At 38.0% G+C, this 27,513-nt stretch overlaps 3 protein-coding genes across 3 annotated transcripts in view; all 3 read right to left on the reverse strand.

The window, feature by feature from the left end:
* Positions 1 to 2,014, reverse strand: part of LOC129729646 (monocarboxylate transporter 10) — a 33,874-nt gene extending 31,860 nt beyond the window's left edge. Inside the window, exon 1 of the mRNA XM_055688378.1 lies at positions 1,107 to 2,014. The gene's annotated coding sequence lies outside the window, so the exon portion shown is untranslated. The remainder of the gene's footprint in view (positions 1 to 1,106) is intronic.
* A 12,764-nt stretch (positions 2,015 to 14,778) lies between these two features.
* Positions 14,779 to 17,758, reverse strand: LOC129729647 (E3 UFM1-protein ligase 1 homolog). Its single transcript, XM_055688380.1, has 5 exons — positions 17,535 to 17,758; positions 16,019 to 17,470; positions 15,491 to 15,952; positions 15,143 to 15,354; positions 14,779 to 15,074 (listed from the first exon to the last, which is right to left on the reverse strand). The coding sequence occupies exons 1-5, from the start codon at positions 17,609 to 17,611 to the stop codon at positions 14,923 to 14,925; spliced, it is 2,355 nt and encodes a 784-aa protein (XP_055544355.1). The 5' UTR covers positions 17,612 to 17,758; the 3' UTR covers positions 14,779 to 14,922.
* A 785-nt stretch (positions 17,759 to 18,543) lies between these two features.
* Positions 18,544 to 21,129, reverse strand: LOC129729648 (F-box-like/WD repeat-containing protein TBL1XR1-B). Its single transcript, XM_055688381.1, has 4 exons — positions 20,859 to 21,129; positions 19,810 to 20,789; positions 19,636 to 19,752; positions 18,544 to 19,562 (listed from the first exon to the last, which is right to left on the reverse strand). Exons 1-4 carry the CDS (start codon positions 20,914 to 20,916, stop codon positions 19,179 to 19,181), a joined length of 1,539 nt encoding a protein of 512 aa, XP_055544356.1. The 5' UTR covers positions 20,917 to 21,129; the 3' UTR covers positions 18,544 to 19,178.
* Between the last annotated feature and the right edge of the window lie 6,384 nt (positions 21,130 to 27,513).

Here is a 27,513-nt window from a genome sequence, read left to right on the forward strand (position 1 = left end):
ACCAAAGCAAAGCGTTTCGTCTTCCGGGGCCGACCAATTATGTTCGAAACACTCATTATTTGCATAATATTGTTACGAACATTTACTATCGAGCACAACAAAACAAACAACAGTTTGACATTATTCATCAAATAGCAACGATGCGGCACGTAGCTATCGCGTTGCCAAATTTAATAACTCGCTACTACCCGAGGTGGGGATTGCTATTTCCCAAACCAACATAGCAACGCCCGGTGCGGTTGCCGCGTTATGGTGAGAGTTGCCAAACTAGCTTCAGAAACTTCAATTAAGCCACTGGTGGGCTTGCTCTAAGTAAAATCAAAGCATGGGAGTAGGTAAATAACCTGCCAAAAATACACACGACCTACCGTAATCGTCAACCACTTTGCATATTTTACGAATAAATCGAGCCTATGACATTAGTTTAAATTAAAAAAAAAATTCTGTCCTAAAAAATGGTAAAATTAAACAAACTGGATTTATCTCTTAAAGTTGTCAAGACCTCTCTTTTGCTTGATGTATAATCCGCCATAATTATGTGTGATTTTGATCCTTTTTTTCAAAATTTCAAGAAAATTCATCAAAAAGTTTGGCACATGCTAATGCTGGTTGCTAATTTTTCAAAATGGGTGAATCCGAAAATTTTGATGTATTTTGTTCTGGAAAATTAGTTAAAATGATACCTTGTCTTTCGCTTCCATGAATATCAGCTGCTAAATAAAATCATAAATAGGGTATCGAACGTCTTCGTCAGTAGTTTTCTTCGGCAGCTCTTCTGCAGCAATCTTATGGAGAAACCTGCCGAAGAAAATTACTGACGAAGACGTTCGATATCCCACCTACTAATTATTTATATAAAAAAGACGAACTGTCACGAAGTTGTTTTTTTTTTTTTTTGTTCCAAAAAGAAATAGAATGTTAGCAACTAGTCAAGAAACTCGACCAACATATCACGAAGAAATCTAAGCTTAGTAAATTGTAAGTTCAAAAACTAAACGAAAATAGGTCAGCCTGGTCTTACTGGGTATTAATAAATAACTTCCACCGATGCCCGCAATTCGAACGTCGGTAAATTAAACCCGTGCGCTCGTAGCATAGATACTCACGTGTCTGTACCCCAAATTCGACGCTAATCCTGTTACAACACATAGTCACACCAATACGGCGATACAATTGCTGGTTGGCCGCTCACCATAATCGAGTTAAATTTCTCGGTCGCATTAATTATCTCGGAAGTCTCGATCCTAGCGGCAATCTACTAAGGTGTTCAAATTACCAGCTCGCGGTGACGAATGGTTTTATCACCAGCTCAATTGCTATTGACGCAGTTTCCAATATAACAACAACGTTTACGTATCACACTATCTTATCTGTGTAAACAATTTTTCAACTAGAATGGAATCGAATTTGTATTGTAAAATTGCCCACTAAACAAACGTGTTCATTCCAAAGAAATACGTGGTGCTCTGCTTCGCTCCATCGTCGGTCTTCGTACGTCTCTCTCTCTCTCATTTACTATGAAAAACCATCATTGCACCGTCGTCATCATCACAAAAAACGAGTTCTGGCAACGTGGGCAATTTTTGTGTTTGTATATCTAGTGCGGAGCGATGAAAATTTACCACCCATCTACACCCACGCCGCTTCAGAGTGCCACCCACTTCCTGCAGTTGCCCCGGCGCTGAATCAATTCAGTTGGCGCGAATCGTCTCGCGGTCGCGCTGAACCTGATGCAACATACGCAGCCAGTTGAATCATCCTTTCTCGAAGTGAAACATCGAATCAATGTGTTGCGATTGTAAACTGTTAGGAATTCAAATGCAGTTTTCAACAACGATCGCACCGTCAATTACGTACACAGTTCGTTGTTCTGTTTGTCGGTAAATGAAAACTTTGCAAGGCCACTAAAGTTCAACTACTCTGATTAGACTCGATTGGGAACCGATAAACCGCAACCAGAGCCGTTCACATCCTGACTGTAACTGTCACCCGCCAGCTGAGCTACTCGCCGAAACACCTTCTCACATACAACTGCCGGCAGAGTGTGAATGTGCGACGGTCGCTAAATGGTTACTGCAAAGAAATCAATTCAATCAAGTAGAGCAATAATTTGATTACAAAGCAACTGAATTCGCACTCGTAAATACCACGCCTGACAAACAAACAGGTACTAGCTTGTATAACCCCTAAGTTCAGTCCATTCACCGGGAACTAGGAAACTTTTATATCAAGCATATAAAAATGCGGTTGTTGACACAGGTTTTTTTGCCTGACTAATGATACACCAAAACAAGAAGGATACTTATTTATTTAATAATACAGTCCTATCTAAGCTGCATTCACTTTTCCCATCGATTGTTGATAGCTTCGATACCATGTTTATATGTGAGTATTGGAATAACCGTAAGCTACAGATTCTATCTGTTCGTTGTGTGTACGAAGTGACCACGAAAAAGCACAAACTTGGACACGACCATCACAGATTTTGCTCAAAGTTGGGGAATTATTCATCTACTGTCACTTTGAAAAAATCCCAGATTTGGTGTCGATTGGAATACCCTCCGCTCTGTGGGACCCCCCTCTTTATTGCAAAAGAAGAAATCTTCCGAGAAATACGATGAAACCATCAAATTTAAAATAAAATAAGCCGCATTTGCCGAAAAATGCAAATTTTATTTTAAAATACAAAAACAATCTATCTGGAAACACTTCTGGTCAAAAACAATTTTTTTTCTGAATTCCTTGGTTTATTTTCTTCAAAATTCACCTATCACTATTTTTCGTGTGTCTTACGTCTATAAATTATAAAATAAAATAATTACGAAGTTTACAACTTTTTTCGTAAAAATGTTTTATCTCGAGATTGGCTCATATTACCTCGGAATGATAGTTGTTTCTTATGTGAAATTTTCCAAGAAACACGGTGAAATTATCAAATTTAAAATAAAAATGGCTAAATTTGCCGGAAAATGTAAAAAAAAAGAATACCAATAATTTAAAAATAAATAAAAAAAACGATTTTTCAATAACATTGATCCAAGGCTCATCCAGAACGTTTCCAACCCGAAAATTATCTGGACTTGGTTAGGAATTGAACCTAACATTTAGGAGCGTTAACTAATCAGATTTGGTTCTGGATAACGATCCAGAACTACGAGAGAAATTCTATCACACTACAATTCCCGATAACGAGCTCTACAGTCCACAGGCAAACCCAAGCCTTTTCAGTTTTTTCTCCGAACCCTTTTTAAAGGTAACAGCATCTAAACTAAAGTCGCTTTTTACGCGGGGGATACGTGTCGCGTAAAAGAAACCGCGTAAAAAAACCGCGTAAATTCCGAAATCCGCGTAAAAAAACCAGCGTTAATTCTGCATTCCGAGTGGAGGGAAACCGAAATCCGCGCAAAAAAATACCGCGTAAATTCTGGAATCCGCGTAAAAAAACGGGTAGAAAAAAACGCGTAAAAAGCGACCTTAGTGTATACTATTGCAAACCAAAAAGCAACTTATCAACCCGTTATGCTTTTTGTTTCGATTTCAGGGGTTTAAACCTGATGTGGTACTCAATATCCAGATTGTCTATGTCAGTCTACGCGCGCGTGGCTCAAACATGTGTAACCGACTCATTTTTTTTAACTCTAATATTAATTATTATATAACTATATTCAAACAAAAATCCATCATCATCAATGAACATAATAACTTAATGTACCCAACAAATTAGGAAATAATATTTAAATTTTGCAATCTTCGTCATTAATTTACCAAAAATTCTATATAATCTGTCTACAAGACAGACTTTATGTGTGAAATACAAAGCCTTTTAAACTCCGCCATTGTTGCTGAACGTTTTACTTGTCTTGGCATCGAATTGAAAAAGTTTATTCCTTTGTACAACAGAGAGTTCTGTGACCTTCCGAATAAAAAATGTGGTGTTCCAGCATCATCCGAGTTTCTAGTGTTGTACCTATGAAAATCACTTCCTCTATCAATTCGATCACACATATAGCGAGGCAGCATATTATTCAAAATTTTATATAGAAACACCATTGTCAAAACTCAATGTCAAAATTCCATACACGATCGATTTGATATGCTTTTATACCCCAATGCGCTGTAAGTTTAATTATCACAAAGCTAATTGAAAGCGCTATTATCAGCATATTGAGAAATATTTTCACCGCGAATTAAGTTTACAACGAGGAATAAATATTTACGCTACTTTAAAAGCTTTGAAGATCGCGATAATTGGTGGCTAGAATAAAGTGAATAAATCACATTTATCGACGACTTTACTTAACTTTTCTCGAAAGCAAAGATTACATCAACATAACAATGTGGCAAGTATGCTTAACAACACCCCAAATGAATTTTGAATGAAATTCCATTCCTTTGGACCTTAAAAAAGGAATTGATCAACTAAATACTCAAACTTAAATTTGCTCAATCCGCAAAATCGGCTTATTCCTGAAGTTACACGATGAAATGAGAGGTTAGCTATAATTATTTGTTCTACCGATAAATACATTTCCGGTTTGAATTGCCTTATTCCTGCAGAAGGGTGTACTTTTGACCTCATTCCTTTATGAGCATCTTCCGGTGAAGCTTTTTTCCTTATGGAATCGCATGGCTTTGTTGACATTCGTTCATTCTCTTGTTGGCTTCAAAATAACCTCTCATCCCATCGTGTAACTTCAAATATAAGCCGAGAGTAATTATTTACGATTTGAGCAGTTTCTGAATACAAGATTTTGAAGAGCCTGTTTACCCCACTAACCCCTTTTCCTAAAACCTCAAATTCTTCAAACTATTGCATTAGTCCATAAACAAACATAACCTGAAAACTATAGCTCAATGGAAGAACAATGACGCAAAACAGAATTTCGCTTCTCGCACAATGGGTTAGAAATGATGGTCAATGACATGGTATAGAAAAATTGGATTTTCTCAGGCATCTTTACAACGGCGCATTTTTCGAATATATCTAATGAAAGCTCTTGAGTTGCACTACAAAACGTATCATTTGGATTTTAATCCTAGATCTGTTGGCAAGAGAAAAATTGCTGTGAAAATCACCTTATTTTTTTAGAAAAATGCGAATATCTCATCATGTATTCTCGATAGCAACTTCCAATGACTTTCATTTTGTTTCCTTTGAAAAGTAGAATAAACATGCCAATTTTCATGAAAATCGATTCAGTTTTCACAAAGTTATATCATTTTTAAGTTTTTAGCAATTTTTGGACATCAATTTTTGACGTGCTTTTTTACCCCACTTACCCCTTTTGAAAAAATCTGACATTATGCAAATTATTGTTCTATTATATAGATAAACAAACCCTGGAAGTTTCAGTCCGATCGGAGAACTTCGAAACAAGACCTAGTTGCGGTCTTCGCGAACTGGCTCTTAAGTATCAAACTTCTAGATAAATTTCGTATCTAACGTTTGGTGGTTACCTCGTGCCTCTGGACCAGTTGAAGTTCATAATTTCCATAATTTTCAGCGTTTAAAATTTGTGAATGAATTATTTAAACCCAAATAGTTTCTTTATGTTTTATGCATTTAAAAAATTTGGAATAAAAAATCGATTTTTAAATTTTGATTTGATATAAATTTTGTGATGAGCTTTTCCAAATTGCAGTGGATCTATTTTTGACCAGTTTTTTTTTCTTTTCACAATTCTTCGAAAAGGCAGCAAAAAATCTTAATGCATTTTAATTTCTGTGACAAATCGTTTTCAGAACTACGTGAAGCTATGTCTTACGTGTTGATGATTCTGCTATGAAGAATGCTATGCATACATTGAACATCAGTTCTGAAGTTTGAATTGTGGAAATTTTTACAACGTTTTTTATGCCGTCACTTTTAAGCTGCTTTCGAAATATATCACAGCGAAAATGAAGTTTTTCTTTGATTCAACGAGCATGAGTTGAACATCAGGAACGCATCACAGGTACAGTACTGGACAAAAAAAGTACGCACCCACTATCCTAATGTTGAACTCCCTATATATTTTTTAATAAAAGGTATATGAACTCGATGAATTCGGATAAGTTGTAGTATTTCTAATATACTAACGATTGGTATAATAATTTTGTCAAAGAATTGCATATTAAATTCACACTTCAGCATAATTGTAATTAAGCTCTATTTTCGCTTGGTCAAAATAAAGTACGCATTCTTTATATCATCATCAGTTTACTATTTCTCAGCTCAGATAATTTATTTTCTACTCCTCGTAAGTCCAATAAGATTCCTATTGCTGCAGAGAAACGTCGAAACAATGTGTTTGATTATTTGTTTATCATTATTAGTGCGCGGTACAATCGGATAAGTGGGGAAAAGCCAATTTCCGTAGATATTCGTAAACTTATAGTTAACAACCGTCAGGAAGGTCTTTCTTATAGAGAAATTGCTCGAAAATACGATTTGAGTGAAGCAGGAGCACGAAAAATATGCAAAAAGCATGGAGAACTGGGAAGCGTAGCCGATCGGACCGGTAGAGGAAGGAAGCGGAAAACTACAACTAGCGATGATCGCCGAATTTCTCGAGAAGTGGCCAAAAATCCTTTCGCTACCAGCCGAGTGATTCGTGTAAATGCTGATTTAAATATCTCTGAACGAACTGTGCGCAGAAGACTACAGTAAATGGGTTATAAGAGTGGATTCGCCCAACGACGACCTTTGATTCGAAAGGTTAACAGGTTTGTTTACTTCGTATTCAGCATACATTTTTGGCTGAGGTTTATTCCTGCAGGATCAAACGCCTCAAATTCGCTCAAAAATACATCGACAAGCCGATAGAGTTCTGGAAACAGGTTATCTGGAGCGATGAAAGTGAATTTGAACTCTTTGACCACAAACAACGATCACGAGTTTGGACGAAACCTGGTGAGAAACTTGCCGATAAAAATATTCAGATGACGGTCAAGCACGGAGGTGGCAGTATCATGGTGTGGGGGTGCTTTGCTTGGTCGGGTGTTGGTAATATTGAGAAAATTGATGGCATAATGACGGCAGACTATTACATCGGCATTTTAAAGAGAAATCTTATAGAGTCGGCGCGAAAGGTTGGCTTAGAGAAGAAGTTCACTTTTCAACAGACAATGATCCTAAGCATACCGCCCACAAAACCACTGCGTATTTCCGTGCTTCACGTATCAAGCTTTTGGAATGGCCATCACAAAGCCCGGACTTAAATCCGATAGAAAATTTGTGGTCGATATTGGATCAAAATGTCGACAAGGGAGATGTCACCAACCGCGACAAACTGTTTGAACCTTTGGAAAAAGCATGGACAAATATCGACTCCCAACATATTAAAAACCTCGTTGGAAGTATGCCTCGACGCCTGCAAACCGTGATTGAAGCTAAAGGTGGCCAAACTAAATACTAAAATAAAAAAAATCAGTTTGAACGTTGAATCACCATAATGCGTACTTTATTTTGTCCACAAGAAAAATTACAATTTCCAAATATAAGCTCTTTTTATGTTTATATGCCGTTCTCATGTCGCTTTATCTAACATTTTTCGAAAGTACAGTTCCAGTACTGTCTTTTGTTAGAACACTTTGCTTATCCATCTGCCTTAGATTCTACCTAAATCAAGAAAGTTTGAACATATCACAGGTGCGTACTTTTTTTGATTACTGAACCGAAATAACTTCCGAGTTCCAGTGGATGCTTATGTGGATTCAGATAACAGCTTTTTGACAAAAAAAGCGAAAAAAGTGAAGCAGTGTGACAATTTTGCGGTTATGTACGCTATGTTACAAAACAGTTAGGTATTTTTCACGACTTTTTACGAACGAACATGGGCATATTTTTAAAGATGTAAAAAGTATATACTATTTTAGGAATTTCCCTTAAAAAAACACGAAACCCACAAAATGACGAATGTTACAGTTATGCGAATATAGGCAGTAGACATCCTGGAAAACCAAAAAACGAGAAACCGCAATAACGATATCGACATTAAGGAGCTGTGATTTGAACTTAAACAGCATCCAACAAAAATAAATAACGGTTTCACGTGCTCGACATTTTTGGAAGAGTTTTTATCTACGTAGAATAAAGTGCCAGCCAAATTGGCTATTTCGAGTTCCAGAAAAAAACTGTACAAAATGTTCAGCTGCCCGAAAAAAACTCTTCGCCAAATTTCAGCTTAATCGGACTTAAAATAGGGTGGCATAAAGTGATTGGAGTTTGGCTTTTTGAAGTCCGAAAAATCACCCAACGTGAAATTTCCGTTTTCGAAGAGTAGCTTGAAACGTCGAGATCTGGTGTCATGTAAAAAGAAATACTTTGAAAAAAAAAAATCGGCTCTCTGGGACAAAAACGGCTTTCTAGAACAATTCTGAGAGACGGAATTTAAAACATTAAAAATTTGCTTCTGAAATTGATTGCTAGCGTCTCCAAATAACTTGTATAATAATATACACCATAAATAGCAACAAATACATTATTTTTCAATAGGGTGGTTCATACTTTCGACGTAGGGTGGTGCATAAATTGGGAAAAAATTGAATAAAATTAAAAGATCACAGTCCCAAAGAACCGATTTTTTCAAACAGGTATTTGTTCCAAATGACACCAGATCTCGACGTTCCAGGCATTTTTATGCCATCTAGCATTAACAATTATCTCTCGGAAACCGAATATTCACGTGTCTTACTCCCAGAATTATTAAAAACCTTTGGCAAATTAAATTTTTCACGCAAATTTCAGAATTTACGCGGTTTTAAACGCGAATTTCGGAATTCACGCAGTTTTCACGCGGTACGTATCCTCCACGTGAAAAAGACTTTAGTGTATTGTTAACAAACTGTTAGATTCTGAATTGATCCGATCGAGCTGAAATTTGGCATGGGGACTCTATTCGAGAAGACGAAATTTTTGAGTCCTGCTGCTAAACGAAATTCGAAAGTTGATTTCTTATATATATGCCAGTGTGGCCTCCAGCTCGAAAATTTTCTGAGACCTACCTAGAAAGATGATTTTTTAGAAATTTTTTTTTTTAAGTTAACACCAAATCTCGACGTTTCATGCATTTCTAAGACATATGGCATCTAAAAAAATTCGATTTCGACAATATCATGTATTATTACCAGTGCTTATTTTTCATCGATATTTTTCGTGACTTTGACCGCTTTGAGGCACGAGTTCCTGATGTCCGATCGAGTTGAAATGTTGCATGGGGACTTTTTTCGAGAAGACGAAACTTTTGAGCCCTACCGCTAAACGATATTCGAAGGTTAATTTTTTTTCATAGGGGGGTGGAGGCAAGACGGACATGTTAGGGAAACAGTAAATTTTTACGTATGAAACAACATATTTTGACGTAGAACTACGTTTTTCTTTAGCCTACCACATATGGATGTAAATAGGAAAACTATTAACGAAAAGGGGACGAAAAATGTCCCTTTTTAAATGCTTATAAATCGGTTTGTTTTAAACCGATTTTCTTGATTCTTGCAGCAATTGATTGGAAAATCATACACACATCCATCCAAATGTAGAAAAGTGTTGATTGATTATGCGAACTATTGTACTATTGAAAATTGTCAAGCCTTGTTGAAATGAAAATTACGTCTTCTGATTGGTCGCTTGCTGCCTTTCCCTAAAAAGGTCTACAGAATAGTATAACTAGTTAGCCGCATCGTAGTGAATTGCGGAAGTAGCAGCAGCGGGTTGCGCCAGTAAACAAATCACATCACGTATCATAGCAGCGGTGAGGTAGCACCAAACGTCTCGATATACCAGTTAAGGACTTAGACCTTCTTCCCGCAATAAAGTTTTGCTCTATCTTGGCAACAACTCATTCTGTGCTGAATCCTAGAAAACACAATCTGTCCCGGCCGCTTTTACAGATTTTGAACAGCAAAATGCCTTTCTTAAGGCAAATAAACAAGTAATTGAGGGTTAATAATTTTTTGGCAATAAAACAAGCATTCTGTGCTGGATCCTAGCAATCAAATTCTGTCGCGATCACAAAATTTACTTTATTTATTCACCTAATCCCCCACTGTTGGGGCAGCACAAAGGCTACGATCAGCATAACCGATTTTGAACAACAAACTGCCCTGTTCTGTTAGAACACCTTAACAAAGGTGATTCATTCGACTTTACAGGAATAAATTGAAACCGATTCAATCAATCAGCATGAACAAAATTTCGCCGTCTCCCAGCTGCTCAGTTGCAACATGATGCAACACGCAACAGCGAGCAAACGAAATCTTGGTGTTAGAAACCGCAACACGATACGGGTTAAAATCGTTGAGTGTGTAAGAGCACCATCGGCATTTATTCGCTGTATACAAAAATAAAATGCGAATTGTGGAATAATTCGTCTAAAGAACATTAGAGAATGGTAAAACTGAACAGAAAGGCGTGGCCTATTTCGTAGCAACCTTCGGCTATAAAAGAGTGTTTCTGGTAAAACCAGCTACATTCATTAGTCGGAAGGTGAACTGGCTAGACCGTCTACAACGTTGACAGCAGTAGCAGCAGATATCAGCACTCAGCAGTAACAGCGGATTGCAGCGGATAGCAGCGGGGATTGCTCAAGCGAACAATCTGAGCTGGCTTTTAGCAATTTAAATCTGTATTGGCCATCTAATTTGCTGAATGTGAAACAGCTTTCACATCTCGTGTTTTCAGTGTCTCTATTCCCCCACTGTTGAGGCAGCACAAAGCAAGCATTAGTAGACTTTATGACTCATTAATGATACACTTAAAACAATGCATTTGTTAATAGTGTGTGTAGTTATGCGGTCGTGTCTTGGATACAACCTCCCACTTTTTTGGGACCTTAACCCTTTACATTATAGGTTGACACAAACACACATGAAGAATAATTTGAGGGTTTTCGTTGATTCTGTTCACACTCCGGAAACAGGGTTCCGAGGGGTCATCCTATATCAGTTTTTCAGAGGTAGTTTCCATATCATTGAATCTTGAACCATTATCAATTTCGGACAAAAGTTTTAAATGGAAAAGAAAAAAACAAAAATCAGTTTATGCAATCCGCCTCTCCGAAGGGGTCATAGGGATGCCGCATTTAACAGCGGTAGCACGAACCGATATTTTGCAGTCCCTTCGCGTCTCACAGCGGCCAATTGACTTTCGGTGCACGTTTGATGGATGCAATCGAGGCATACCTCAATTTGAAGGAAATACTACTATAAACACTGTCCATCTTACCCATCCTGGTGGAGGACCGTCTCACCCCACCGGTACACAAAATTTTTAAACTCTCATAGTTTTTCAATAACAATATACTTTACCTGTATCTCTTCACGTATAGGTCAGGCATGTTTCAAATAACCGGAATACCGAAAAAAAACGTGGGAAATTGTGTGAACTCGTAGCCTATTTTCTAAATTTGTTAATTTTTGCACATTTGACAAATGTAAACATTAGAAGGGTGGTTCGTAAACAGGCTTCTTCCGTTCTCTTGATTTTTGCCCAAATTTCCTTTTCTACCTGCCAAACCCCTTGGAGAACTAGACTTTCTCTCACACAGAGTGAGTAATTATCCACATTTAGGCGTAGAGTATTTCAGTCGCAGAGTTCCTTTTCACTCTTTATCATCACGTGTTAGGGATAAACCTTTATTTGCTCTCTCAGTTTAAGAGGGAGTAGTTTTCGTTAGCTTCTCCTTTACTAAAAGAGAAGTTGGCCAAATATCAAAACATTTAGGTTCATATTGAAGCCACATCCTAACCGTTTTCGAATTTAATATTATAGTAAGATTCACAACTCACCATGGGTGCGTATTCTGCAGAAAGTTCGATTTTATACTGTTTTTGCCGCACCCCAGAGCGATGAGCGGTAACGCAATGCTCAGTTGGTCGCCGAGAAATTTATTTCATTTTTCTTGCGTGCGCGGATGCTTTGTCAAATTAGGAGCGTTTTTTCGTCAGAGAAACTATTACTCTGCGCTCTCTCTACAGCAGATGGTGTGATGCACATTGAATGTAAGCTCGCAGTTGTTAAGAGGGAAGAAAACTCGTCCTCTTTAAGATGAAGATGAGCAAAACAAAGCCTGTTCGTAAATCATCAACAAACTTTGTGAAAAGGTGGCCGGGACAATTTTGCAAAAAAAAACGCTAAGCGTTAGAACAAGTCACATATCCGTCTTACCCATCCTGACCGTCTTACCCCCATCCCCCATACATCTCATTGGCACTCTACTGGTCAAGTTTAAGTAGTTCGCCGTTGAGTTTAACCCCTCGCCGAACGAGGAATTCATTGCACGAGGCCCGCAGGTGCTCTAATGTCATTTTATCCCAGATTGCGAGGTGGGTTCAAGTTTTCCACACCTTCATGTTTTTATACCAAATGCGGTGAAGTACATCCAGCTTTTCAGGAACAGTAATGGCGGATAGATTTGTCATATAATAAAGATTGTCAAATGAACTAGTAGTCATTGGATGTTTTCATTGAACTAGTAGTTTGACAACCTCCATAAAATGTCAAATCTATCCGCCATTACCGCACGCACCGGCCATTCTGAGCTCTAAATGAATCCTGGAAAATATATCGCAATTCAGAGCTGGGTTTTCTCTGCATTATGAGCCGGCGCGGGCTCCTGTTTCACGAAACGACGACGTTCTGTAGAACTAGTTTCCTATATGTATTTTGGTTGACCTCAAGGAAAAAACCAAATGCGTCCGGCCATCACGGGTGATTCCGACCCAATTCAGGATGATCAATTTTTCACCGGTGAACACAATATCCTGCAACCTTTGCTCCGCGGCCTCCTTTTCCAGTACCTTTCCTCATTTTTTTTCATTCTGGTTTCTACCTCACTGAAAGATCTTGAACATCCAAGATCTTGAGGTTGGTCTGAAATTTATGCTCCAAGTTCCGACGGAGACTTCAATCATATACGTTGAGATTTACCGCCAATTTAATGGAACTAAACACAAAAAATCCGAAATCTAGGTAGTGATAGATCGGTAATATTTTGTGGCAACATTTCAGTTAGGTTGAACTGTGATTTACGAAAAAAAGTTACAGCTGTTATTTTATCGTTAACCACGGGCACTCAGTGGCGGCGTTCTCGGCAACAAATTACAGAGTCTCAGCAGCAATTTTCACAATGGCAGGTGTCACCACAGTACCACACAGTACAGTACCGCCCCCATTCATACCATTTTTGGTTCTTCCGGTCCATAGGTATCTTTTGACTGAACGGGATACAAAACTTCTACACACCTAAATCGGAATGCTCACGAACTATGTCCTTCTTCATTTTACAGTTCGGAATAAGAAAACTACAACACTGCGTTTTTGTTCGAGATCCTTTTTCTGGATAACACTCGGTTCCAAATCAACACATACATCCACTGAACAGTTAAACACAATGGGGATTATTACGGATGTCACCTCATGGTTAGAACGAAGTGAAAAAATCTCACGGTGTAAAAAGACGCGTGCAAATCAAATGGAAATCACTTTCACCATGCCTACATATTACGGTTGTCATTTCACCGTGAAGTGACTCCCGTAATAAGCCCAACATAAATTCGGCGACGAGGTGTCTCCCAATGCAGATTTGTGTATGGTAATAGTTGGAATAATGTAGCAGTTCATTTGCCGGACCCTGTAAAACCTTAAATTTGGAAAAAAAAAAACATATTCAACACAAGTGTGTTAAATAACAAGGACATGAAAAATAAAGTTTCACTGTAAAATATATCTGGTTTTATACTTTTTTCTAAAACTATTTTTACATTTAAAAAATATGAAAGCTGGTCGAAAACAGTAAAGCAATACGAGGCCCGTTAGGTTTTCGGCCATTTTTTTATTAAATCGCGATGGCATTTTCCTGAGAGTATTATCGATCATCCCATTATAAGTATTCTAAGCTCAAATAGCAAATCGGATCGTCTCGACTGTTTTTAACTAGAATAACATTTTACTATGTGTTGAGTACCACTTGAAGATTTAATTTTCATCAAACAATTTATATTCGTGAAATATAACATTCAAGTTTTTCATGTAGAAATAAGTTCTTTCATTATGAATTTCTAATTCCTATGTTTGTATGAAGTTGATTTGACTAGAAATGACACAGGAATGACGGAAACAATTTTTTACTACATTTTCGAAACAAAAAGTTGTAATAGACGAAAACTGAGACAAGTAAAAACCCAGTTTAAATTTTCATGAAAAAATGTATTGGACAAGCCCCCTTCAGATGCTTCTACATACCCACATTCAACTACGTCCGTTTCGTAACCGGAGCTCACTGCACCAAAATAATGTGTTATGTCTGGCAGCGAAGGCATACTAGCTTAGTCCGCCGAAAACACATTTCGCGCTATCTCTGCCAGCAAAAATAGATATTCGTCTGTTCCCACGCTCAGTCAAATAGTAAATCAGTGGTCGTGAAGCTCATACTCATGTGTTGACCGTGAAATAAAGATGTTGAATGACGGTAAGCAGAGCGGTGCAGCCAAAAGTGCTATTTATAACTTTACGATATGTAGCATACATGTCAGATCTGCGTGAACATTGCGATTAATCACCCAAGAATACATGCTTGCAAGTAACGTAAATAGTAACGTACGCAAATCGTTTCAAAACAAAATGACCAGACGAATTATAGCGCGCCACTAAACTGGCTTTTACCAGAATCTAATGTCGCGTTCGTTTTTGCGACGGTGCTAACACCGATTCTGCAGCTGAAAAGCATATCAAATGTTGATATGAATTGTGATTGTAGTTGTGTTAGTGTTATCAAACCACTTTCAGTTACACTCGTCTGCTACACGGGACAGGTTCCACGGAAAGCAAAAGTGGAGTTCTGGTGTAGCTACATCACAAAAACGATGTTTTTTTATTTGAAAAAAGAAGCAGCGCATCTATTATAGTAACACTTCAGCAAACCCAAAACAATAAAATTCAAAATATCACTCGGCACTTGTAACGCCCAATTTCTTGAAGTTTGTCGCTATTTCCTTAACTACAGGTGTCAACTCTTCCAGCTGCTTCGTGATAGCATCTACATTGGACTTGCTATCTCCTGTGGCACTCTCGGCGCTAAGTAGTTTTAGTACCGCATCTGTAACGAGTCGCAATAAAAGATTGAATTTATTTGAAATGTGCACTAGATAAGGTACGAAACCTTACCATGGTATGTTGTCAGTGTTTGAGCGTGTTCCGGGCTGAGCGAAGGCTGCAGGAAACTCAAAATAGCAGACACGAACCGTCCGGACGCGTGTAGCATACTTTGGGTTGAAATCGTGAAAATTACTAGCACAGCCAAATGCAACACTAAAGCCGGATCGGTACAGCCCGATAGCTGCTCCAGCAAACCATGCTTGTGACATAGAATCAAATTTCTACAACAAGAGCGAAACATAATTTAATCAGCATCAATTAATAGCTGCCGTTTCTACGATTTCTCTTATTGATCACCCAGCGAGAGATCAATTGAAAATACGGATAGAAACAGCCAACTTAATTGGCAATAATTACCGATCTTTCTTCTTGTCTATTTTTTTCAATATCATACTGCAAACTTGCAGAGCATTTTCCGCTACCACAAGGTAATCATCAATAGAGGCACTACTATTTGTCGCCTTGTTTAATGCAAGCAACGCCGCCTTATACTCCTGGCTGCAATCCTGAGAAATTTTAGTTCGCTGTTCCGCCGTTAACGTCGTTCCGTTGCTGTTCAAGTTGCACTCAGCGGCCACGTAGAAAAATATTTCATTGCAAAATTCCGTTCCAAGCGTCTTCAGCAAATACTTGATTAACTGTTGCTGCACATCGACTGGCAGCATTTTTATTCCTTTGTCGTAAAGTCGAATATCATTATACAAATTGTTCAGTTTATTCTGTAAATTTGCATGCGTTTGTCGGCGGTTTTGGTTGCTCTGATGCAGTGATATTTCGTACAGTTCATGGGCTTTAGCCATCGCAAGTTTGCTGAATTGACTGAAAAATGTGAAATAATAATTTTTGTTGGGTTATCAAATGGCCAATTTTAAATTAATTACTAACGGGTAATAATGCTGCGCCAACAGTTTGGAAAGATCGTCGAGACCCTCGGGTTCCAGTCCAACCTCAAGTACCTTCGTAATATCCTTCACCGTTATTAACTCCATCGTAGCTTCCTTCCCGGCTTTTTTGGCGACATTGCCTCCGGGTACTTCGTCGTCAGAATCCGAAACATTACCTCTGTTCCCACGGGAATGCTTTTTCGTTGACTTGGTTTTGGTCTCACGTCCCTGGGTACCACCACCTCCCTTTCCACCAGCTGCTTTCTTGCGACGTTCTTCGCGCTTATCAGCCTTGCTCTCACCACCGACGGGCTCCTTGCCGACAGTAGTATCGTTATGTTTCATCATTTTTTCCGCCATATACTTCTGGTAGCTTCCACTGTCGACAGACTTTCTAGCATTTTCATTCGCTATATCGAAGCAAGGTTTTATAATGTCCTCAATAAATTTATTAGTCAAAATTGTGCTGCCAAAAGTAAGTGTTTGGTTTAGCTTAACTGGCGAAATAACTTTTGATAGCAATTCCTCGAGATCATCGTCATCCATAATCGACGGCAAAACGGTGGATATGTCCAAATAACTATTAGTAACGATGCACTCATCCAGTGAAGCGGTAACTTGTTCAATCAGTTTATCACCAATGCAGCATTTTTTCAAATGCGTTATATTCTCATTCGGTAAATGGCTGGCAATGAAAGCCTTAACATCCGTAACCCCTAACCTCGCTACTGAATCGTACTCTAAATAACCGTTCTGCCGGTAAAAATTTTGAACCCATTCCACTTGCATTTTAGTGAAAAGGTGAGGAATATAAAGAGCTCCTGGCGATTTTGAAGTCAAAACCCCCATAGTTGCTACTTCATGAATCAACAAGTAGAACAACTTATCCGGAATACCACTTTGAGCGAGAATAGCCGAAACAGGGGTCGGCTTGGTAATAGCCACCAGAGCGCCTCGAATTTTAGCTTTATTTCGAGTTATGTACGATTGTGTGAAAAAGATATTTGCATTAGATGAATCCTGCTTCCCCATGATGGTTTTGTTGAGATATTTTAACATAATAGAATTCAAAATGAAATCAGCCGGTAAATCGTACTGAATCGTTAAATCGGCAACGTCGATTTGTCCGTCTTGGGCCAGCTTTTCGTTAATCTCCAAGGATACCCGCTGCATATAAGCTTCATCGAATAATTGCCCAAGAATGAATTTAATCGATCTATCTTCCGAGATAATTTGATCCGCCATTCGTTGAATTTTATCAAAATCAACATTCAGTGTCTTGGCCAGATCTACCAAATTGACTCGGCCACCTTGGACGAACATTTCATCTTTCATCTCTTGCTTCAGGTGGGCATAGGTAACATATTCTTTTCCGTCGGTGGTGAAAATCACATCCAATAAACCTTTGGAAATGAGCAAGCTGATAACCTCCACACAGTTTCGTTCCGACAACCTGTAATTACGAAAAGGTGATAGCTAAATACAGCCTTTAATAGCTCGATATTTTGCTAGCATACCTTTGCATGGTTGTAGAAAGTTGAGCCTTTTGTAAATCGGCGGCTAACCGCTTAATTTCATCCCAGTCGGAAGTCATTGTTGATAAGGTTTTAAAAACTTAACTTTTTAGGGAAAAGTCTGCTTCTTTTACTACAATCTGCTGAAAATAATATAAAATTCAGGTAATCGTGAAATTCCACATACGCAAAGAAACGTCACTTTTACTTTGTGTCAACAGAAATCGGTACTCGACTATCAGCTCGATTTGAGTCGCATCGCATGGGCATGAAACCAAAAGGAATATTTGTAATTTACGTAATTGTATTCCTTGCTAAAAGCCAACAATCCTTCTTTTTATTATTTGCTGTATTTTGTTATTTTTTAATACTAGTGAACCCTTTTTTCCTTGTTTTAATTATTTTGCTCTAAAATTTTGATAGGGTAGCAATTACTTAATTGGTGGAACTTTTGATAAATTTCATTTCCCAAATATAAAAACTCTCCTATCAGATAACGTGTTGTAATAAGTATCAAACAAAACTTTGATCTATTGAAGCAAAAATTGGTAAACGGTTAAATAAAAAGGCTTAACGGATTAAAACGAGTTCAAATTTTTGGTTAAGGAAAAGAATCTTTTATCGCATCAAAAACGCATTTAAACTCACGTTCAAACTATTTTTTCTTAGCACAATTATTTCAAACTGTGCTTCCCAACCTACGGAAAGACGTAGTCCAATTATGGTACAGATCGCAATAAAACTTCAACGTCTGTGAAAAAATTACAATAGAAACGTCTCGCGTTTTATGAACTATATTCTGTGAGCAGATGGCAGTTATGGTTATCCATTAAGCTGAAAAGAGCACTGACTTTAATCATTATTACTCAGATAGATTAAAGTATGTCAATTGGGAAAGTTTTTTTTGGAAGATTTGTTATTCACCTCTATTTTTCGTTCAGATCAAAATCCCGAATTAGACGGTAATGATCAGTTTTGGGACAACAACTTAGTAATGGTTCTAACCTAAATGTAAAAAGATACTGTGTACTTTATTTATGTCTATATTCTTAATTTATTGCGATTATACATTATTTCGGCAGCGAACAATAAGGTTTGTGAATTTGTTTTTTCCCCCGATTACATTTCAAATAGACATACCGACTAATTTCGATTACTTTCGGTACACGGTATTATTTTGTTGACTAAATTTTGAGTTCCTTTAATGATTACTTAATTACAATAGAACAGTTATTCCATTAAAATGTATACTTTGGAAGTGACAAATTTTTAAACACCCTTGCCAGAAACATGTACTTTTTTAGACTTCTGTTATAATTCTATCGATTGTGGAAACAATACTGAAATTCGATAGTCTACAAAATACTTCATATGAAGAACGAGCACAGAAAGTATACCAAGTGATTTCAACAGCAAAACTGAATTCATTTTCAACAAACCATATCGTTACTCCATTGAATCGCAATGCCAAAAGCGAATACCTAAAGTTATCTAATCACTAATTGCAGTTGAAAAAAATGAAATAAATCTCAAAAGTCATTTTCCTTTGATCAAAATGCATCATGCAACTTTCCGTCGTTTTCAGTGGCCACTTCAAGTGCCTGTCGAGTTGGCCTTTTTTTCAGCAGCGGTCGGCGTCGGTCCCGCTCATAACTTCCTTAGATCCAGCACGAACACACTGCCGTCACTGGCACTCGCTCCAACCTTGCTGCCACGTGAATTCCAGCATACCTCGAAGATACCACCGGTGCCCTTGTAACTGTGCACCAACTGGCCACTCTGAGTGCTCCAAATGTGAACACATTTGTCAAAACTGCCCGAGGCTAAGAACTTGCCATCGGGACTAAATGCTACCGAATAAACCGGCTCTGTGTGCTTCGTGAGCGTGTGAATGCAAGCCCCACGTTCCACGTCCCAGAGGCGAACCGTGGAATCGAAAGATGCGCTTGCCAAGATCAGGTTCATGTTGGGATTGTTTGTACCGGTTCCTGTTGGAGACCATTTGATGGTGTAGATTTCCTTCGAATGCGCCTAAGGATGAAAGAAAACATGAAAGTAACTGACATAATTAGTTAAAATAATTAAAATAGCCCCTGGTACGTACTTGTAAGTCATGAACGCATGTGTCCTGCTTCATAGACCAAATTTTCAAAGTCATATCATCCGAACAAGATGCGAGTAGCTGGCCTTGTGGATCCCATTTTATAGCATTTACTTCATTCTACAAAAAACAATGGAATGGTTTAAAGCTGCCGTATTCAAAATTCGTCTAGCTTACAGTATGCCCTTGAAAAGATTTTATGGGTTTATCAACACCCAGTTTGCACACATGAATGCACTGGTCGGTACTGCAACTAGCGAAAGATTGATTTGACTGCCAGTCAACGTCCAAAGCAGGAGCAGAGTGGAAGCTAAACTGCTGGGTGCATTGTCCAGTGGCGGCATCCCAAATAATAGTCGTTTTGTCCACACCGGCTGAGAGTATGTAGTTTCCTCGTTTGTTCCATTTCAGCGCGAATATGGGACCCTTGTGTTGACCAAGGGTACTTGCTAACAGTCCATCGGTACGCCAGATACGCGCGTAACCGTCATACGAACCCGTGGCAAGCAGAGTTCCGTCACAATTCCAGTCGAGTGAGGTAACATCCTTGTTACTAGGTACCTCAGTACCACCCTTCTGAATGCAGTGTCTTAAAATCATCTGGTTTGCATTTGTCGTATTGTCAGACATATCCCAAATACGGGCGGTACTATCGCCAGAACCACTGGCTAATAAGTCTGTGCTAGGGTTCCAAGCACAAATGAATACTTCACTTTCGTGGCCACGTAGGACTGTAGCTTTAGAAGCCGGAATTTCAATACTCTGATCAACCTCCATGTTATCCGCTGGTGCGGGCGTCGATGCAGAGGTAGTCGTTGTTGTCGTAGAGGTCGTCGTTTGAGCCGTTGAGGTTTCCTCAGCAGTGCTAGTGGCAGTTCCATTCGTTTCCGTGGTTTCTGTCTTGATCGTTTGTTTTTGTTGGTTCTGCAGGTTTTGCCGGATTGCAACCACTTCCGGCATAACAGCATCTATCAGACTTAAGCTCTCCACTAACCTTTGTTCGGTCCCATCCTCTCCAATGCTGATTTCTGCCTCTGTATACTGGAGACCCTTCTGCAGTATACTGAGTAACGCAGCGGGTGGAACCAATGCTCCATTTATGTTGCTTTGCGAGATGTGTGATTCAATGCCGAATGTGTACGCAGAGTGGGAAAACCCTAAAATTAGAATATTATGTTCCGTTTAGGCTAAGGATCCATAAACAAAATAATCGATGCTGAACTAACCTGACTCCTGAAGGTAGCGGTAAACAAGAAAATTAACTTCGTCGCTTGAAAAACTCATCGTTCCGGTAGATAGCACAGGCCACTGTATTTTGATGATACGTGAAAGATATTGCCCACTGCAACTGCTCGATAACCAACTGACTGACCACTTTTGATAAGATTCAACGTTGAAAATCTAAACTTTATGATACGAATGAAATCGATGTTTTGTTCAGACACAGCATCATTTCGCGACAAAATTCTGATTTTGACAAGAAATTAAAGTTATGTATCGTCAGAAATAACTAACACATCGTAAAAAGAACGCAATATTTTGCGTTCGATAAAATCGGTGCTTGTACATGATCGTGGCGTAAGAAATAAAGTGAAGAATAAATTATTTCATGAGCCGTTTCAGTTCTGTTGATCAGCTTGTAATAAATTTTTTCTGGTTTTTCGAACAGTTGTAGAGCAACATGTCAAAAGGATCTATCTGCTTTGATCAATTTTTTGATCGATCGGTTTCTTTCAACCGCCACGGCTTATTAAACACGTTTCATGATATGTCCTTTACACCATTTGATAGCGGAGAATCTAATCTAGCTTTTTAAATAAAAACCACATGTTACTTTAGCTGAACTATTAAACAAATGAAAAGTCAATCAAGAAAATCGATGAAAGTAGATAGACCCTTTCGACATGTTGCTCTACAGTTGCAGATATTTTTCGAAAACATCTAGCATCTCTGCACTGGGGTGACATAGACCTTTCCATCTGCGCTAGAATTAGTGGTCGATTTCACTAATACAAGTTTTATTTTTGGTTGCAAATAATCAACACGCTGGTGGTAACAAAAAATTTCCTCCTGCTCCGAACTTTTATTCAAATTGTAAGCCGATTTTTAGTTTTATTTCATCAATTTTTCAACTAAAACAAAGTTTGTTAAAACGGATAACACTAATGGACTAGGATTCCTAAGTGAAATATTTTTCGAAATTGAATATCAGCTGTTTTTTTGGTTGAAAACAAATCGATTTTATGAGGATGCACGACTAAGCCTGTATTGGTAAGATCTGGCGTAGAAAGCTCTATTAATTGTCAGTGACTTCTAAATGTATGGGAAAAATGCCTGAAAAAATGCTGTTAAGATACATAACGTCCCCCTTTTTCATTGTAAAAATGGCAAAAACGATGTTTTTTATTGTTCTGGACAATGATATTTAATGTAAAATTGATGTATCTACAATGAAAAACATAGTAAAATTATGGTATAACTATGTACAATCACAGCAATTTTTAAGGTTTTTTTAATGTTTCGTTAATGTTATTTTTTTTCGGGTTATGCAGCTCGATCCGAACGACTTTTGCTATTTTTAATGCTGTAAGCACGTTACACATTGCCATTTTTTTTTGTTTTTCGCTCGTTTGGCGCAGACCAAGGTGTCAATATCAGCACTGCCAATTTTGCTTCGAGCTCGAAAGGAGCTGTCATTGACATTTACCCTTTAGGTCAGGGATTCCAGATGTGCAGATTTGTCTGCAAAACGCAGATTTTTAGCGTCCGTGTGCAGATTTTTATTATTTAGCAGATATTTGCAGATCTTCAGTAGTTTCTGCAGATTTTTGTCAAAATTACCTTGTATTTGCGCAGACTTTCTCAAAATATGTGCAGATTTTTGCAGACTTTTGCCTACGCGAGCGAATTTTTTTCGAATCACGGATAGATTTTTTTCGATTTCGAGCAGTTTTTTGAGAAGTTGCAGACATTTTTCAAAAACATCTGGCATCTCTGCTTTAGCTCATCCAACCAGGGATACCAGAGGTGCAGATTTATCTTCAAAACACAGATTTTAAGAGTCCGTGTGCAGATTTTAATTGATTTGCAGATATTTGCAGATTTTTCAATGTTTTTGCAGTTTTTTGTCAGAGTCAGAGTTGGCCTTTGGTTCAACCCACAAAGCCGAAAATAAATACGAAACATACCGTCGTCACCGATCATTTGTTTTTGTTCGAGTTACTAGAGGCGCTAGATGTGAGACACACAATTCAGAAGCATCAGACGAGTCACTGGCGTAGACACCCGTTGAGGAAAATTTTCATACGTATCACCTTCAAAAAAAAATTAGAGTAGATTTAATTATCTTCCAAATCGCGTAAAAATAATCCACGCTATTGCAAAAAAATCCAGTTTCAAAAAACGTATTAACACGCGATAAAATGGGTAGATTGAGTGCATTTGAAAACCAACGAAAATGATTTCACTGCAACCTGGTGGGGGTGACACCCAGGGGGAGAAGGGGTGACACCCAAATTTTCCGCCCCGTGTGTCACCCGGTCACGCTACACCACTGAGACGAGTAAAAGTAATTTTGAGTGATATTTGTAGAAATTTAGCAACCTGAATTTAAGCGTATATGCCATCGCAGCCCCATATGGAAAATTATACGAGCATAAAATGTTATACAAGTCAGTTTCACACCGTTTCCACCCAATTTCAGTCAGTTTTCGTGAAGCCAGGTTTACAAAAATTTTGTTTTTTTCAATGTTGCCATTATAAATACCAAAAGATGAAACTATATTCGCAAGAAGGTAAGAAACAAAAATGTCCTAAAAGCACATTTTGTACATTTTGAGTACTTAGTAATCATTTATAAGTTTCAATACTGAAAGCTCAATTTTTTCTTTGCTCTTTCTAGATCTAAAAATGGAATGCAGGATTCTCAACGAGCGCTACAGTTATGTGCTCACTCAGGCAAAACAATTGAATTTACCGACAACGGTGATATTCGGGTAATTATGAATGTTTATCAATAAAGATAATGGAGACTAATTTTCTACAGTAACTATTCGCTAACTGGGCACGTTTTAACTGGCTTTCTTTTTAACTGGGGGCTCGCTAACTGGGAGAATTCCCAGTTAAAAAGACAACAAACGTCAAATATCAAAACGAACGGGGGGCATGTGGATTGGGAACGAAAATTACAAACTTAAAGTTTTTCTAATCGAGCATATTTAAAATACAATAACAATAATATTGCTGATAAATGTACTCGCTATTTGAAAGTAAAACTTAAAATCTTTATTTGAGAGATAAATTTGTAAATGTGGATTCCCTGTTTGATGATCAGCTTATGAACGAAAATCTTTTATGGAATTGTCGCGAGGCAGCGTTATCCATCCCAATTTCCCTCGGCGTTGAGATGATATCCCAGTTAGCGAGCTGATTTCAATAACGGGGAAGTGCTCGTCACCCAGTTAGCGAACAGTTGCTGTATTTTGTTTTTTAGATCGCAACTTTCCACCGGAGTCGTTCTTTACGTTTGACGTTGGTGATTGGGATTCCATTCTTGGCACAGGTAACAATGATGTAAAGCAGCGGTTCTCAACCTGGGGTACGCGTACCTCTGGGGGTACTCGAAAGCCTTCAGGGGGTACGCGAAAGAAAAATCAGTAATGGCGGACACCGCAATTTTTCTCTAAAATACTTCATTTGTTTTTCAATCTTGCTCCTAAAACATGACTGTAGCAATCAAACAAACCATAGTTCAATTTGAAGCCTAAACAAGACTACCACAACATGATCTACCACTACTCTCTCCCACTCTGTGAACACATTCCAAGCCAGGGGGTACAATCGATATGAAAAACATCACCAAGGGGTACGCGAAGAAAAAAAAGGTTGAGAACCGCTGATGTAAAGAACGTGCACGATAGAATCGCAAACTGGTAAAACGAAGCGCTACAGTTATGTGCTCACTCAGGCAAAACAATTGAATTTACCGACAACGGTGATATTCGGGTAATTATGAATGTTTATCAATAAAGATAATGGAGACTAATTTTCTACAGTAACTATTCGCTAACTGGGCACGTTTTAACTGGCTTTCTTTTTAACTGGGGGCTCGCTAACTGGGAGAATTCCCAGTTAAAAAGACAACAAACGTCAAATATCAAAACGAACGGGGGGCATGTGGATTGAGGACGAAAATTACAAACTTAAAGTTTTTCTAATCGAGCATATTTAAAATACAAAAACAATAATATTGCTGATAAATGTACTCGCTATTTGAAAGTAAAACTTAAAATCTTTATTTGAGAGATAAATTTGTAAATGTGGATTCCCTGTTTGATGATCAGCTTATGAACGAAAATCTTTTATGGAATTGTCGCGAGGCAGCGTTATCCATCGCAATTCCCCTCGGCGTTGAGATGATATCCCAGTTAGCGAGCTGATTTCAATAACGGGGAAGTGCTCGTCACCCAGTTAGCAAACAGTTGCTGTATTTTGTTTTTTAGATCGCAACTTTCCACCGGAGTCGTTCTTTACGTTTGACGTTGGTGATTGGGATTCCATTCTTGGCACAGGTAACAATGATGTAAAGCAGCGGTTCTCAACCTGGGGTACGCGTACCTCTGGGGGTACTCGAAAGCCTCGAAAAACATCACCAAGGGGTACGTGAAGAAAAAAAAGGTTGAGAACCGCTGATGTAAAGAACGTGCACGATAGAATCGCAAACTGGTAAAACGAAACGGTATGTTTTCTAAAGTTTGTTTTATCTTCCTGGTGAAAAACTTTCAGGAGTTATTATATTATGATATTCAGCCAAAACGAAAAAGGAAAACTATCGGGTTCAGGTGGCATGTTTTTTTTTGACAGAAAATTTGCAATGGTGTTATGAAGAAAAACAATTCATTTTTCATACACATTACACATTGATGTTTCATAATGAAGTGAAGGCATTTGTTTTCATTTCACAGGGACTTGCTGTAGGTAAACAAATGAAATCTAATTCGGAACCTAACTTCATTTTAGTAGAAAGTGTGAAGGACCAGGATGCTCTGAAAGAAAAGTCACCTGCTTCCAAGGCCGTATTAAGGCTTGTGGGAGCCCTTTTCATTTGTCAAAATATCAATGAAGGAACATGTCATACAGAGATCTAAGTTGAAGAAAGCTTATAGAAGGATTATGTTATAGTTTTGTTTAAATTTAGGCTTATTCAAAGTGTCACGAATTTTTTTGTTTTGTTACTCATTGGAAGTGAACTATCGTGGGGGCCCTCAAAGTGTGAGGGCCTCTCAAAATTCTCCAAACACAGATTTGAATTTCAGTATCAAGGAATCTCTAATTCAATAGAACATGAAGAAAACGGGTGGTGTGGATTTATCGTACCAATGGAATGCAGGCGAAAATGATCAATGTTCCTTTAGAAATTCTTAAATATGATAGCGAGGATTATGCAATTGTATCGAGGTGGAAGGTTGAATGCTTGGATAAGCATTATCAGGCGTTCGAAGTTGGAGAAAAGTTAGAAAATGCTTATGTGTTCATAATGAATGTTTTTGATGGGCCTCCGGTTAATGTAGGAAAAATACAAAATAAAGTTATGTTACGTAGGAAGTTATACCACTTTTTTTTTTTTTTAAGGGGGGATTTGTTAGTAGCTTAAGTATTTATGATAAATATTAGTAAATAATGAGTATGTGTGTCCAATCACAAATGGTGACTTCTCAACACTGTTAGAAATTTGTAATTTTGATTGTTAGGATTTGTTTGCTTTCGCAATTAGGACTTATCATTCGTAGGGATTTAAACCTACTTGTCAGGAAAGAGGAAGTAAACTTACAACTAACTTAATTGCTAACTTATTGGCTATAAAGAGAGCTTATCGTAACAATTGAGGATTGCAACGATTTTTGTCGAAAATTGTTAATAATTTTATTTGACATAGCTTCTAATGGTTCAACACCAGTAAGTCTATGTAATTCGAGTGTACCAAACCAAGGAGGACGCTTCAAAATCATTTTCAGAATTTTATTCTGAATCCTTTGGAGCGTTTTCTTCCTTGCAAACAGCAACTTGACCAGATCGGTACAGCATAAAGCATTGCTGGTCTAAAAATTTGTTTTGTAAATCAAAAGTTTGTTCTTTAAACAAAGTTTAGAATTCCTGTTAATGAGAGGATATAAACATCTCGTATATTTGATGCACTTGGCTTGTATACTCTCAATGTGCTCTTTGAAAATAAGTTTTTATCATAAATTAGTCCCAAGTACTTAACCTTGTCGGACCAACTTAAAATAACCCCATTCATCTTGACAACGTGATTATTGTTTGGCTTGAGGAAAGAAGCCCTAGGCTTATGCGGAAAAAATATCATTTGAGTTTTAGAAGCATTGGGAGAGATTTTCCACTTTTGCAAGTAGGAAGAAAAAATATCTAAACTTTTCTGCAATCGACTGCATATGACACGAAGACTTTTTCCTTTTACGGAAATGCTTGTGTCATCGCAGAACAATGACTTTGTGCATCCTGGAGGCAAATCAGGAAGATCTGAAGTGAATATGTTGTACAGGACTGGACCCAAGACTGAACCTTGAGGTACACCTGCTCTGACAGGAAATCTATCAGATTTTGAATTCTGATAGACAACCTGCAGAGTTCGATCAGTAAGATATTTTTTTAAAATTTTGATTAGGAAAATTGGAAAATTAAAAGTTTGCAATTTCGCAATCAAACCTTTATGCCAAACCCTGTCGAATGCTTTTTCTATGTCTAAAAGAGCAGCTCCAGTGGAATAACCTTCAGATTTGTTAGCTCGTATCATATTAGTAACTCTGAGCAATTGATGAGTTGTGGAATGCCCATGGCGAAATCCAAACTGTTCATTTGCAAAAA

This window comes from Wyeomyia smithii, chromosome 3 (assembly GCF_029784165.1).
Source record: "Wyeomyia smithii strain HCP4-BCI-WySm-NY-G18 chromosome 3, ASM2978416v1, whole genome shotgun sequence".
In the NCBI taxonomy this organism is placed as follows: Eukaryota; Metazoa; Arthropoda; class Insecta; order Diptera; family Culicidae; genus Wyeomyia; species Wyeomyia smithii.

Coding starts and splice junctions, on each gene's coding strand:
- LOC129729647 (XM_055688380.1), bottom strand. CDS start 17,611: ATGACTTCCGACTGGGATGAAATTAAGCGGTTAGCCGCCGATTTACAA. Junction 17,471..17,534: donor CTTTCTACAACCATGCAAAG/GTATGCTAGCAA, acceptor TCGTAATTACAG/GTTGTCGGAACGAAACTGTG. Junction 15,355..15,490: donor ATAGACAAGAAGAAAGATCG/GTAATTATTGCC, acceptor CTCTTGTTGTAG/AAATTTGATTCTATGTCACA.
- LOC129729648 (XM_055688381.1), bottom strand. CDS start 20,916: ATGAGTTTTTCAAGCGACGAAGTTAATTTTCTTGTTTACCGCTACCTT. Junction 19,753..19,809: donor AATCTTTTCAAGGGCATACT/GTAAGCTAGACG, acceptor TGTTTTTTGTAG/AATGAAGTAAATGCTATAAA. Junction 19,563..19,635: donor CATGCGTTCATGACTTACAA/GTACGTACCAGG, acceptor TTTCATCCTTAG/GCGCATTCGAAGGAAATCTA.